This window comes from Glycine soja, chromosome 11 (genome assembly GCF_004193775.1).
Source record: "Glycine soja cultivar W05 chromosome 11, ASM419377v2, whole genome shotgun sequence".
Classification (NCBI taxonomy): Eukaryota; Viridiplantae; Streptophyta; class Magnoliopsida; order Fabales; family Fabaceae; genus Glycine; species Glycine soja.
Genome location: NC_041012.1, coordinates 6,305,593 through 6,319,498, shown reverse-complemented (window position 1 = coordinate 6,319,498; position 13,906 = coordinate 6,305,593). Strand labels below are relative to the sequence as shown.

General features: G+C 35.2%; 1 protein-coding gene across 1 annotated transcript; it reads left to right on the top strand.

The window, feature by feature from the left end:
* Window positions 1–1,026: 1,026 nt before the first annotated feature.
* Window positions 1,027–13,447, top strand: LOC114374246 (putative DNA (cytosine-5)-methyltransferase CMT1). The gene is made up of 21 exons (XM_028331868.1): window positions 1,027–1,334; window positions 1,438–1,472; window positions 1,562–1,664; window positions 1,755–1,862; window positions 1,963–2,082; window positions 2,596–2,695; window positions 2,803–3,020; window positions 3,108–3,173; window positions 3,257–3,505; window positions 4,305–4,363; window positions 4,478–4,544; window positions 4,654–4,983; window positions 11,223–11,291; window positions 11,392–11,478; window positions 11,584–11,671; window positions 11,981–12,099; window positions 12,186–12,287; window positions 12,394–12,437; window positions 12,528–12,597; window positions 12,814–12,917; window positions 13,088–13,447. The coding sequence occupies exons 1-21, from the start codon at window positions 1,158–1,160 to the stop codon at window positions 13,269–13,271; spliced, it is 2,499 nt and encodes an 832-aa protein (XP_028187669.1). The 5' UTR covers window positions 1,027–1,157; the 3' UTR covers window positions 13,272–13,447.
* The last annotated feature ends 459 nt before the right edge of the window (window positions 13,448–13,906 follow it).

Genomic DNA, 13,906 nt, shown 5'->3' with positions numbered 1-13,906 from the left:
TATGAAACAAAATTGTCCCATGATTTTTTTAATAATAAAAATTAGAGATTTATCCTAACCTATTTAATTTGTGTTTTCTCCTGATGATTTTTTTACATGTGAAACAAAATTTTTTATCCTGTAATCATCTTCTTAATATTTTTGTTTATTAAGTTCAAATTTTCTTTCTCTTTTTATTACACTTTCTTACCTAGTAATCTGATAAAAGTACATGCATACTAGTGTTTCATTTTTTATTTATTTTCTTTCTTCCCAACCTCACGTTACCAAAACAAATAAAAGAGTGAAATTTCATTGTAGAAACACACTAGATAGTATTTTTTGGTTTACCCAAGACAAATATTTTATTTCTTTATTGATCTGTGTTTCTTTTTATCCATTTACTCATTCATTGGTATGGACATAAAAGAAATATAAATTTTAAAAAAATCAAATAAGTATATATAATTTTTTACCTTGCTTAAATTTGTTTCTCTCTGTTTTGTTTTTTATTCATCCACGCAGACGTAGAGGTAATTAAGCTATAAAATTAAATATATAATATAATTATATATATTTAATTGTAATAATACTATGATTGAAATATATAATATATTTTATAAAATAACACTAGCTTTATGATATTTATGGTTTAAAATTCGATAAAAAATAAAATACATATTTAATTTTATTAAAGTTATTGTTGTTAAAAATAAAATAAATATTTAAAATTATTAACATATTAAAATACATGATAAATATATTAAAAAATAAGATTAATTTGAAATATGAATTTGATAATATCATATAATAACTAATTTAATAAAAACTTGAGAATAAATTAAAATATTTTTTAAAATTTAGAAAATAAAATTAAACTCAACAAATAAAAAAAGATTTAATCTGACAATGAAACATCAGCAGTTGTATGTGACTCTTTATTTTTACATAAATTTGTTTCTCTGTTCTTTATATTCAATTTTTAATCCCCAAAAGAAGGAAAGGAGCGTACGCGTGTAGACGGTAGAGTCACAACTGTTACTAAAAAAGTTGACCCTTCCCTCTCACTGGAAACTAATGTTCCCGCGCGTGTGGCCATTTTGAAAAAAATCTGCTTTTCATTCGCTCAGACACTTTTTTGTCCCAATCTCTTTTCATTCGCTCAGCGATACGCTACCATGGCTAAACGCAAAACATCCGACGCCTCCGATGCACAAGACGACACTGTATCGCTGCTTCCTTCCCAACGCAATAAGGCCAAGCATCCTAACTCTAACTCCAACGCCTGCTTCGCCGGAAAGCCCATTCCGCCCGCCGAGGCCCTCGCCAAATGGCCCCACCGATATCCCTCCGAGGTCTTCTTTTTTTCTTCTCAACCTTCCTCCGTTCAAAATCTTTTTTTTTATATTGTTCTCTCCATTTTTGCTCATTTTGTTTTTCTTGTATATAAATAATCAGGGGAAAAAGAAGGGTTCAGCTAGAAACTCAAAAGAGTGAGTCTTTTTATTTTCTTTCATATTTTATATTTGTCTATTTCATTTCTTGTTCGACAGCTACAACTTACATGTACGTGACTGTGTAGGGCTACGAGTGAAAACAGTGAAGTTATGCCGGCACGGTGTCATTATCGTCAAGCTAAAGTGGATGGGGTTGTTTATAACCTCTATGACGATGCTTATGTCAAGGTATTGGATCTTGCTTTGGAATTTTACACTTTGGTAAAAACAGAACATGTTGAAAAAAAAAAAATTAACATTCTTGTTGAACTATTTTAGGCCGAAGATGGAAAACCAGATTATATTGCACGAATCGTTGAGATGTTTGAAACTGTTGATAAGGAACAATGTTTTACGGCTCAGTGGTTCTACAGGGCTGAGGACACTGTGAGTCTCACTTTTTCACTGACTTGTCTTTTTAATAATTTTTCATTATCTTTTAACTGTTTTATGGCTTATTTTGCTTTGGGGTTTTGAATGAGTGCAGGTGATAAAAAATCACGGTGACCTTGTTGACAAGAAGCGAATTTTTATATCTGATGTGAAAGATGTAAATCCCCTTGACTGTATTGTTTCCAAAGTCAAAATTTACAAAAAAAGTCCAAGTGTAAGTGCTTCATAGTCACTTTGTTTTGTGCAAATGCTTGATAGTTTATCATTTTATTTAAGGATTATTTAAGCTTTTGGAATCCTTTTATATATATCTATCTTTTATCAGCCAATGCTAGTTGTTAGTTTCTTGTTAGAATGTTAGTGGAAGATTTGAACCCACGAGGTTTCCCTCCTTTCTCCTTTCAACCCTTAGACCCCCCTCTCAACCACCAAGCCATGCTTGTAACCCTCTTGGAATCCTTTTATATAAGTTTTAGATCTTGCTTATAAATTTCTTGGATAATCTAGTCAAGATAAACTCTCTTGAGCTCATTACACCAATGCTATGGTTTTGTACTCATGCAGGTGGCTTCTTTTAACTCATCTTGTGTTGAAGGATAGTCACTTTTTATTAAAGAATTTATTTTCCTCTTGCCTTTCAAAAGAATTAAATAAAATAAGAATTATGCTGTTTACGTCCTGTAACTTTATTATGTGGTTAATAGTGTTTGAAATTTGTATACTACAGGTAGATTTGACTTCAAAGAAGGGAAAACTCCCTTCTTGTGATTACTATTATGACATGAAGTACACTGTGCCGTATCTAACCTTTTCCAACATCGTCAACGGTAAGAATGATGTGGTTTTTATAGATGACTAATGAATGGTCTATTTTGTTTTTGCACGACACTTTGCTGAATTTTGTCATTTTATGTGTTTTTCTCTCACAATCCAGAAACAGTTAAAACAGAGAGTGATGCATCTTCCACAATTTCTAGTGAATCTGGATCCAATGGTTGCGTTAGTAATGCTAATCTAGCTAATGGAAAGACTACTCAAAATAATAGTTCTGGTTCCTCGGAGTGGACTTTGCTAGACTTGTATTCTGGTTGTGGAGCCATGTCCACAGGGCTTTGTTTTGGTGCATCCTTGGCTGGAATAAAACTTGTCACTGTATGTAGAGCTGTTCTTTTGAGCATTTTAGTTTTTAGCTGTTATTTTGAACAATTTATAATGATTTTTTTTTTTATTATTTCAAAGAGGTGGGCTGTGGACATTAATGCACATGCATGCGAAAGTTTGAAGCTGAACCACCCTGAGACTCAAGTAAGGTTTTGTTAACATGTAATTGATATTGACACTTGTTATTGTATCTTCTACTGATATTGCTTCCCCAAAATAACAATCAGGTTAGAAATGAACCAGCTGAAGACTTCTTAAACCTAATAAAATCTTGGGCCAAGCTTTGTGAAGAGTTTGCATTATTAGGATCAGAACGGTTAGATTCTGATCCAGACATGGATGAAGATGAGAATGAAGCTGTGAGAAAAGAAGAGTCAGGAAATCAATCTGATTCAGAGGAATTTGAAGTAGAAAAATTACTTGCTGTGTGCTATGGTGATCCAAACGACGTCAAAAAACCAGGACTATATTTTAAAGCATGTTTCCTTCAAGCTTCATAATACATTAATTGGTTTGCATATTTAGTTTAATGTTGTTAATGTTATTAGGATTGACTTATTTACGTTATAGTTCTTTGCGTGCCCTATGTTTTAATAGGAGTCTAATTTTTGGGGGAAAAATGCATGTATGAGTGAGTATCAATTTAGGTTATGACACAACACGCACGTACCATCATCCAATGCAATCATCTTAATATTTATGGCTTTGGTTTTTTCATATCTTGAATTTGGTGATTTAAATTATTAATTTCATCAAGGCAGGCAAAGAGGATTATTAATGTAGATAGCAGTTCTTAAAATGGTGCAACATTTGCTGCATATATATATGACTATAATTTAATGTATTTGATGTGATAAGATATGTACATAATTACATGGATATGACGAAATGTTTAAAGAAAATAAAATATAGTTTGGTGTTAATGTTAAAAACGCTCAATAGCTTGTAGTCTTGTACTCATTTTTGAAGTCATAATTAACGAAATACAATTTGCAATAACTATTTTGATACTTTAAACTATGAAGTGCTTGAACTTTGATACTTTAATTGGCTTCCTTATCTTTTGTGCTGAGGTACCAAGAACACCTTTAGTAGTAAACTCAAAACAAATGTTTGTCAAAGAAGGTAACTTTAGGTTTTGTCAGCATGTCCCAACTTAATTGGATTTGATCTTATTCGATTTCCAAGTGTTAATTTAGCCTCTCATTTTTTTCTTCCTGTGCAATGAAATTCCAGTTATTGATCCATTCTGATTTTTGCCATTAAATCACTCAGGTTCGTTGGCTGGGTTATGCTTCCAGCTATGACACGTGGGAGCCAATAGAAGGATTGAGGTAAACCCCTTGTCATCAAAATTATTATTCTCTCCAGCTTTGCTTTGTGAAATTTTTGTTTGTTATGCACTTTAGGCCAAGTGCAAAATTCTGACTCTTATTATTTTGTGCCAGTGATTGCAAGGAAGCTATGAAAGATTTTGTGACAAAAGGCTACAAGAAAAGATTATTGCCTCTTCCTGTGAGTCTCTCCATTCTAGGATAAACTTAAAGTCCTGGTTTACACGCTAGTACTGGTTACACTTGGAGCGGTTTGTCAATTGATTTTGTAACACTTAGCCCTTGTGTAGGGTGATGCTAACTTTATTTGCGGTGGACCCCCATGCCAAGGAGTAAGCGGTTTCAACCGCTTCAGGAATGCAGCAGCTCCATTAGAGGACACAAAGAATAAGCAGTTGCTTGTTTACATGGATATTATTGATTTTTTGAAGCCAAAATATGTCCTCATGGAGAATGTTGTTGATATTTTGAGGTTTTCCGGTGGTTATCTGGGGCGTTATGCCATATGCCGTCTTGTAGCTATGAATTATCAAGCAAGAATGGGCATGATGGCAGCAGGGTCTTATGGCCTTCCACAATTTCGTATGCGTGTTTTCCTTTGGGGAGCTCGTCCTACTGAGGTAAGCTTATTTATGCATGTAGATTCTATTCTTTTGGCGGTGTTGAATATTTGTTTTATTCTATGTATGGTTACTTAGCTAGCTTACTTTTCAGAGGAGACAGCAAGGTTAAGTTAGGTCAGTATGTGTAAGTTGTCTCTCACTTCTCTTTGTACCCTTTATATATGCCATTCAAAAGCAATTAATGAGATGAGAGAGAGTGAGAAAATTTCCTCACTTATTCAAATCTTCAACTTGGCATCAGAGCTGAGTTCTCCGACATCGTTCGCTACCGCTAACGTTCGTTGCCTCCATCGCCGGTCGCCACCGTCTTCGGCTACTGTTTCTTCCGGCGAACCCAGGGTTGGGTGTGCCTTGAAGAGCGCGACTTTCTCCTGGAAGTCGCGCCGCCACCGTCTCGCGCTAATTCTGGCGTGTGAAGTCCACGCGCCATTGTCCAGTCGTCGGGAGCTTACTGGACTTGTCCTGGCAGCCTCGCCGTCCTCTCCTGAGCAAGTTTCAGGCCTTGTCTTTCGTTTTTGGTGAGTCCTTGTGTTAGCCCTTGTGTTTTTCTCTTCTTTTTCGTTAGGGTTTTCGTTTTTTGATCAGAAATAGCCTCCTTTGGACTTGTTTTCTCTTTCTCTGGAACACCAACCATCACAATTGCAAAGCTCAACTGGAAGAATTATTTATTTTGGTCTGTTTCAGTGGAGCTTTGGTTTCTAGGCCAAGGGTACCATGACCACTTGGAGAAAGGTGTTGATGTTGTCCTAAATGATAAACGACCTGAATGAGAAAAGCTTGAGTATCAATTGTGTGCTGTGTTATGGCAATCAGTTGAGCCAGATATTTTGGATCCTTAGATCGTTTAAAACATGTCGCTCTTTTTGGAAGAAGACCCAAGAGATCTTTGCCAATGATATTCAAAGCTTGTTTGATGCAACCATGAAGGTTTCAGCCCTTAAACAAACCAGCCATGACATGATTGCACATGTAGGTAAGGCTCGGGCTCCAGTGAAAGAGTTGAAAAGGTTCCTTGTGGGTAATTCATTTATCTCACCATTACTCCCATTTATTGATGAAGCTTGCACACAAGACCATACTCCCCCTGAGCAACAAACCCAGGAGGTTGCTTCATATAAATATCCTCCTCAAGATCACTATGGAGGAAGACATTTTTAATATAAAGCTGATGAAGAGACCAATGATGCATGACAATCATAGCAAGAAACAGACGAACAATAGTGATTTTAGCTACAGGAGAAAAAGTATCACAATAATCAAGACCATATATTTGTTTGTAGCCTTTAGCTACCGAGCGATCCTTAAGTCGATCAACCTCACCATTGGGCCCAACTTTAACAGTATAGACCCATCTATAACCCACAAGTGTTTTGCCAGGAGGAAGAGGAACAAGTTTCCAAGTATCATTATTTTCAAGAGCCTGCATTTCATCAATCATAGCTTGTTGTCAGCCAAGATGATCAAGTGCCTCATGGACATTGGAAGGAATAGTAAGGGAAGATAATGAGAAAACAAAAGAAACATATGAAGGAGACAAATGATGATAGCTTAAGAAATTATAAATAAGATAAGGATTACGAGTAGAACAAGTATCTTTCTTGATGACAATGGACCAATCTGAGTCAGAATGATGAGAAGAAGTGGAAGGAGAAGAAGGATCTATAGGTTGAGGATTGGTTGAAGACGGATGAGGATCACGAGAAGAAGCTTCAGGCATTATAGATCCAACTTGCCTTGTCCTGTGTTGATATGTAATGAGAGGTGGAGGAACAACTTTAGGTGAATTTGGTGGAGAAGATGGAACAACCCTGACATTTTGGTCTGAGTTACCTAGAGGACAAGGAGAAGGAATTCGAAGTACAACCTGGAGAGAAGAGGAATGATCCATGGAAGGGTGAGAAGAAGGGTGTGTCTTTAAAGAAGGTTACATCCGTAGATATGTAATATTGTTTTGTGGTTGGAGAGTAGCACTTGTAACCTTTTTGAAAATGAGAATAACCCAAAAAGACACATTTGATTGATCTAGCAAAAAGTTTGTCTAAACCAGGAGAAAGATCATGGACAAAACAAGTACAATCAAATACTTTAGGAGAAATATGAAATAATGGGTCATGAGGAAAAATAATTGAATGAGGAATTTGATTTTTAAGAGAAGAAGGCATTTTGTTAATTAAGAAATAAACAGTAAGCACTGCATCTCCCTAATGGTGTGTAGGAACATTGGAATTTAATTTAACATTAGGAAACGTGCAATTTCAAGAAGATGATGATTCTTCCTTTTTGCTATACCATTTTGTTATGGTGTTTGAGGACACATGGACTGATGCAGAATACCTTTTGAAGATAAGAAGGAAGAGATATCATGAGAGAAATACTCTTTAGCATTATCACTTCTGAAAATCTTAATTGTTTTGCCAAATTGATTCTCAATCTCATTATAGAATGACATGAGTATAGGCAAAAGTTTAGATCTGTCTTTCATTAAATAAACTCAAGTACATCTGGAGAATTCATCAATAAAGGTTACAAAATATCGAAAATCAAAAGATGTAACACGACTTGGTCCCCAAAAATCAAAATGAATGGTAGAGAAAGTCGAGTTACATCTTTTTACAGTTTGAGGAAATAATGACCTAACACGTTTTCCTAATTGACAAGACTTACATTCTAAGACTCTAAGATTCTTAAGACTAGGAACCGTCATTTTCAGTTTTGGTAGACTTGGATGACCCAGACAATCATGCACAAGTTTGGGTTTTGAAGTTGCAAAATAGGACACAGGAAAACTGGATTCTAAGTAGTAAAATCTTCGTGATTCACGTCCTTCTCCAATTAATCGACCCATCCCATGTTCTTGAATAATAAATGATTTAGTAGTAAAGGTGTTAACTTGTTGGCAAGTGTATCAAATTTGTCACAAGTAGTAAAGTACTCGGAAGTCCGAGTGTCGAATTCAAAGGGATTTTGTTTGTACTTAGATTAATGCAAATCCAATTTAAAAACAATAGATAAATAATTTAAAATAAAGATAAGAAAATATAAGAGATAAGATAAAGATTTAAAAGAAAGGATAAAAGATTTAAAGATAAAAATAGAAGATAGCGAAAATAAAATAATTAAATTAAGATATGATAAAGATAAAAGAAAATAGGAGATAAAAGATAAGATAAGTAAAAGATAAAAATAAAAGATAAAAATAAAATAAAATCAGAATTGGGACTTGACCTGTCTTGTTTGCCTAGGATGTATGAGTTTACTTGCCTTGATTCCTCACGATGACAAGCCTATTTTATTTATCTATTTTTCAAATTCTTTTGCAAAGATCCAACAAATAAAATGCATGATGTATGAATTTTAGATGTTTGCAAGAATGCATGGACATAAAATTATCATTCCTAGGAATGACTTTCCTATGAAATCCTTTGTTTTTGTTTTAGTAGTTACTCTTTCGAGCGTCTAATCTATAAAACCAATGCATGCATATCTTCTTTAAATCTTATTTAGAAGTTATGTTGCTCTTGAGCGTCTAATCCCTAATAGAATATAAAGATAAATAATGCAAGATAAAAACCAAAAAGATAATAGAATAGAAAACACCTTTGCATTGATAAATAGTGAGTACATCATACATCGCTTGGCTTTTAGGCCTGCCAGGCCTTAACTAGGCGTTTAGCTATTCATGATCATTGAGGGAGGCTTTACAATGAATGAGGTATAAGAATTGAGATGAGATAAGAGGGGTGAAAGAAAGAGAGTAAATGAAACCCCTAGGAGAGGGGGTGTTGTGGTCTCTTTCTCCTCCTTGGTTTCACTGTTGGAATGGAATGGACTTGGGCCCAATGTTAAAAATCTTGCTCAGTGATATTTTTTTTGATATTTTTTGGATTTATTTTGCTTTTAATCATATCTTCCTGAGACTTCTTGATATTTTGGATATTTTCTTGATCTTTTTCTCTTTTAATCTCTCATTTTCATATTTGCAAGTCATAAGTAAGAAAATTATCAAATCTTAATATTTAAGCCAAAGATAACTGCTAAATAAACATTTTTAAAGATATTTTTAATATATTTTTATTATCAAAATAACTCATATTTAGCCGTTATCAAAAGGTTGTAATTTAATGAGCGAGTCAACTGACTTAATGAGATTAGATTGTATGGACATTGAGGAACAAATAAAACATAATTCAATTTCAATGAGGGAGATAATGAAACTTGAGCACTTCCTTGAGACGCAACTTTGGAGCCATTAGCTACAGTAACAAGGTGCAGAATTTTTGGAAAAGAAATGGATGAAAATGAAGACTTATTATCAGAGATATTATCAGAGGCACCTGAGTCAAGTATCCAAGAACTAGGATTTTCAATGGATTGAGAAATACATGTTGTTGAAAAACCTGGTACAGATGAAGATTGTGCTTGGTTGTTGGGCTTCTCAGATTTGAGCTTTAAATACTCCTGATACTCTTCATCAGAGAACCTAGACTCCGATTTCTCTGACTTAGACACCTGTGCTACTTTGTCAGGAAAGTCATGCAATGAATAACAGTTTTCCTTAGTGTGACCTCTTGCAATAGGTGCAATGAGGACGTCCATCTCTTCCACTGCGGCCTCCTCTGTTATTGCGGCCTCTTCCTCTCCCACAAGGTGCCACCATAGTTAAAGTTTCTGCAGCATCAGTAAGAGTTTCATCCTTTAATACATGAGGCACGCGAAGAAATCTAGTGATGAGGGAATCCATTGATGGAACTTGATCTCCAGCAAGGACTTGATCACACACATGATCAAAGTCTGAGTGTAGGCTCCTCAAGATGAGAAACATATAAAACTTGTCCAGTTTCCTATTAACCTCTTCCAGGCTCCTCTCTATGGGTTGAAGCAATCTCCTCGAGCTTGATTTGGTAAATTTAGTCATGTTGTTCAACTTTTTGGGTTGAAATAAAGTGAAGCTGATCATTCTATTTTTTATTGTCATACATCCCCTAGAAAGTGTGTTTATCTAATGGTCTATGTTGATGATATAGTGATCACAGGAAATGATGCTACTAAGATTGTCCAGTTAAAAGAGCACTTATTCAGTCATTTCCAGACCAAAGACTTGGGATATCTGAAGTATTTCCTTGGTATTGAGGTGTCTCAATCAGGAGATGGTGTTGTGATTTCTCAAAGGAAGTATGTTTTGGATATTCTGGAAGAAACAGGCATGCAAAATTATAGACTTATTGATAGTCCTATGGACCCAAATCTGAAGCTCATGGCAGATCAGAGATGTCTATCTTGACCTCGAGAGGTATAAGAGACTTGTGAAAAAACTCATTTATCTCACCATTACAAGACCTAATATCTCCTTTGCTATTGGATTAATTAGCCAATTCATGCAAAATTCTCATGTTGATCATTGGAATGCTGCCATGCGTATTCTTAGATATGCTAAGAGAGTTCCTGGACAAGGATTGTTGTATGAGGACAAGGGTAATACACAACTATCGGGGTATTGTGATGCAGACTGGGCTGGTTGTCCTATGGATAGGAGATTCACATTAGGTTATTGTGTCTTCATTGGAGGGAATATTATCTCTTGGAAGAGCAAGAAGCAAACTGTTGTTGCTCGGTCCAGTGCAGAAGCTGAATATCGATCTATAGCTATAGTTACATGTGAGCTTATGTGGATTAAACAATTTCTCCAAGAATTGAGATTTTGTGAAGTTGTGCAAATGAGGTTATACTGTGATAATCAGACTGCTCTCCACATTGCTTCAAATCCAATCTTTCATGAGAGGACTAAGCACATCGAGATTGATTGTCATTTCATTCGGGAGAAACTATTGTCCAAGGAGATTGTCATTGAGTTCATTAATTCTAATGATCAGCCAATAGATATTTTGACTAAGTCCTTAAGAGGACCTAGGATTCTGTCTATATGTTCCAAGCTTGGTGCATATGATTTATATGTTCCAGCTTGAGGGAGAGTGTTGAATATTTGTTTTATTCTATGTATGGTTACTTAGCTAGCTTACTTGTCAGAGGAGACAGCAGGGTTAGGTCAGGTCAGTATGTGTAAGCTGTCTCTCTCTTCTCTTTGTACCCTATATATATGCCATTCAAAAGCAATTAATGAGATGAGAGAGAGTGAGAGAAAATTTCCTCACTTATTCAAATCTTCAACTGGCGGGATAACGTTAATGTTGTAAATGGGAAGGTAAATGACTTAACTATTTTTTTTCTTTGTTGGATAGAAATTGCCTCCATATCCGTTACCAACACATGAGGTGGTGTCAAGAGGTTCCGTTCCCACTGAATTTGAAGTAAGGACTAATAGACTAAGACAATTTTTCTCCATTTTCCTCGAAAAGCATTGTCTTTGATTTTAATCACCGGTATCTGATTGTTGTTGTCATAATGCAGGAAATTACAGTAGCTTATGATAAAAAGGATACCTGTCATCTGGCTGGCGCTCTTTTACTTGAGGATGCAATATCAGATCTACCACATGTATGTTTATTTTGCTCTGCATTTGTTTATTAAGTTTGTTGGCTTGATATGAAATTTTGATTTTGATCCCATTTCTTACCTCTTTTTCAATTTTCCCTTAATGAGGTTACAAATGATGAGAACCAAGATGAAAGGAACTATGAAGCTCCTTCTGAAACTGAATTTCAAAAATATATTAGATTGAAGAAAAACGGTTAGCTTTTGTATTTGCTTTTGCCATTTTGCGTTTTAAAGCATGCTTATGTTGTTTATACTTTGCATCAAGGTCTTTGCCTTTGCCAGTGTGGTAAACTAAATTCTCTGAGCTTCTTTAAGACATAGTAGTAGTTGAATATTTTGTCATGCTCTACGTTGCTTTTGCTATGTCTAGAATTTTGTTTTGGTGGTTGACTGTTGTTTAATGTGGTAATAATATTTGTCACATCGCTTTCTTCTCATGCAACAAGTGCATAGTACTACCGTACAGAATGGATATTGACATTATACGTTCTCTGTTTTGAAGAGATGGTGGGTAGTATGGCTAGTGCTCAAAGCGCACCAGATAGAATACTATATGATCATCGTCCTCTGCAGTTGAACAAAGATGATTATGAAAGAGTTTGCCAGATTCCCCAGAAGAAGGTAGGTTCCATAACTTGACCGTATGTGCTGTCAGAAATTTATTTTACTCTATTCTAAATTTAGATGGTGCTTGCTTACTTTTCTAGGGTGCAAACTTCAGAGATCTACCTGGTGTACTTGTGAATGGCAACAAAGTTCAATGGGATCCATCGGTTCAAAGAGTGATGCTAGACTCTGGGAAGCCTTTGGTACTAGTCTTTTGTCACCTTTTCTTAGGGACATTATTTTGACACAACCCCTTTGTTGAGTGCCATAATTTATCTCTAATTTATTTTATTTTGTGGTCATGCATAGGTTCCTGATTATGCTATGACATTTGTCCGTGGGACATCTAGCAAGTAAGTATATGCATATCACGTGATTTCCGTTATGTTTTTGGTCGTTTGTTATCAAAATTCCTAATGTAACTTACTGGGGGGAAAACACAGGCCATTTGGTCGTTTGTGGTGGGATGAAATTGTGTCAACAGTGGTGACAAGGGCCGAGCCTCACAACCAGGTTATTATTTTCACTTTGTACATTATTTGATTTGGTAAACAAATGGCACTTATGCAAATATCTCAGTACAAACTCTTTTAATTAATGTTGCATTTCAAGTAATGTTATATTGTTATCTACAAAATGATTTTGATGCATGCATTTTTCTATTAAACTCATGTTTTTCTGCATGTATTATAATGCATTGTCTCAATCAAAATGTTATTTTATTGTCAGGCCATTCTCCACCCTACACAAAACCGAGTACTTACCATTAGAGAGAATGCGAGACTACAAGGGTTTCCTGATTGCTATAAACTTTGTGGGCCTGTCAAAGAGAGGTATGTGAACCCACAAGTTATTTTGTTTTAGTTTATCAGTGAAATCATTTAATACTCGTTATCTCCCTTTTACTGTCACCTTCCTTACCACAAGTTATAACTCCAGTCCTATACTAAATTATTTTCCCTTTTTGGCCCTCAATGATTCTATACTTTTATCCATAATATAGGTACATACAAGTTGGAAATGCTGTTGCTGTTCCTGTTGCTCTAGCATTGGGATACACATTTGGTTTGGCCTGCCAGGGATTATTGTCGGATGATAATCCCTTGACAACCCTCCCCTTCAAGTATCCAAGTTGTCTTGCCCTTTCATCTCTTGCAGAAACTGAGAATGATAACGAATCAAGTTGAGATTGTTCCCACACAATCCCGTTCTCTGTCATTGCCATGTTAAACTTGTCCATATTTCCAACTTTCCATTTTAATGCAAGAGTGAGTGTACACTAAAAGGCCGAAATTTTGTATCAATAATGATTGTATGTACACTAATGACATTGTTCATAATGATATAAGATTCACTTTGGTAATGGTTTTGTGAAATTTAAGTTGTAGTTAAGAATTAATGAAACTTGGGAACATTTAATCACAGTTCTTGTTATAAATTTTTGGTCAATGGACGTAAACAGTTATATTTTCTCCTAAGACTGATAAGAAATACTAAGATTTAAATTTTTATATCCTAATTCATCAAATCACATGAGTCTTACTGAAGGGGCGGCTGACCAAATGTGCATCATAGTATAAACTAATATAAAATAAGGACGGCAGAAGTGACTAGCTACTATATTTGAATATAAAATGATAATGATGTTTAAAGTTATAGGTTTGATTGATTAAGATATGATTCATTCATACAAATCAAGTCACATGTGAGTCACGGGCCACGGGGGCATACATTGGATGATTGTTGATCAATGAGGGGTGGTTACATCACATGCAAACCTGAAAGCGTGCAGATTTATTGTCATATCGAGTATGCACATCAA

Excerpts from the sequence above, each read along its gene's own strand:
- LOC114374246 (XM_028331868.1), top strand. The coding sequence starts at position 1,158 with ATGGCTAAACGCAAAACATCCGACGCCTCCGATGCACAAGACGACACT. Across the intron at positions 4,984-11,222 it reads GGGGAGCTCGTCCTACTGAG|AAATTGCCTCCATATCCGTT; the intron begins GTAAGCTTATTT and ends TTTGTTGGATAG. Across the intron at positions 12,288-12,393 it reads TAGACTCTGGGAAGCCTTTG|GTTCCTGATTATGCTATGAC; the intron begins GTACTAGTCTTT and ends GGTCATGCATAG.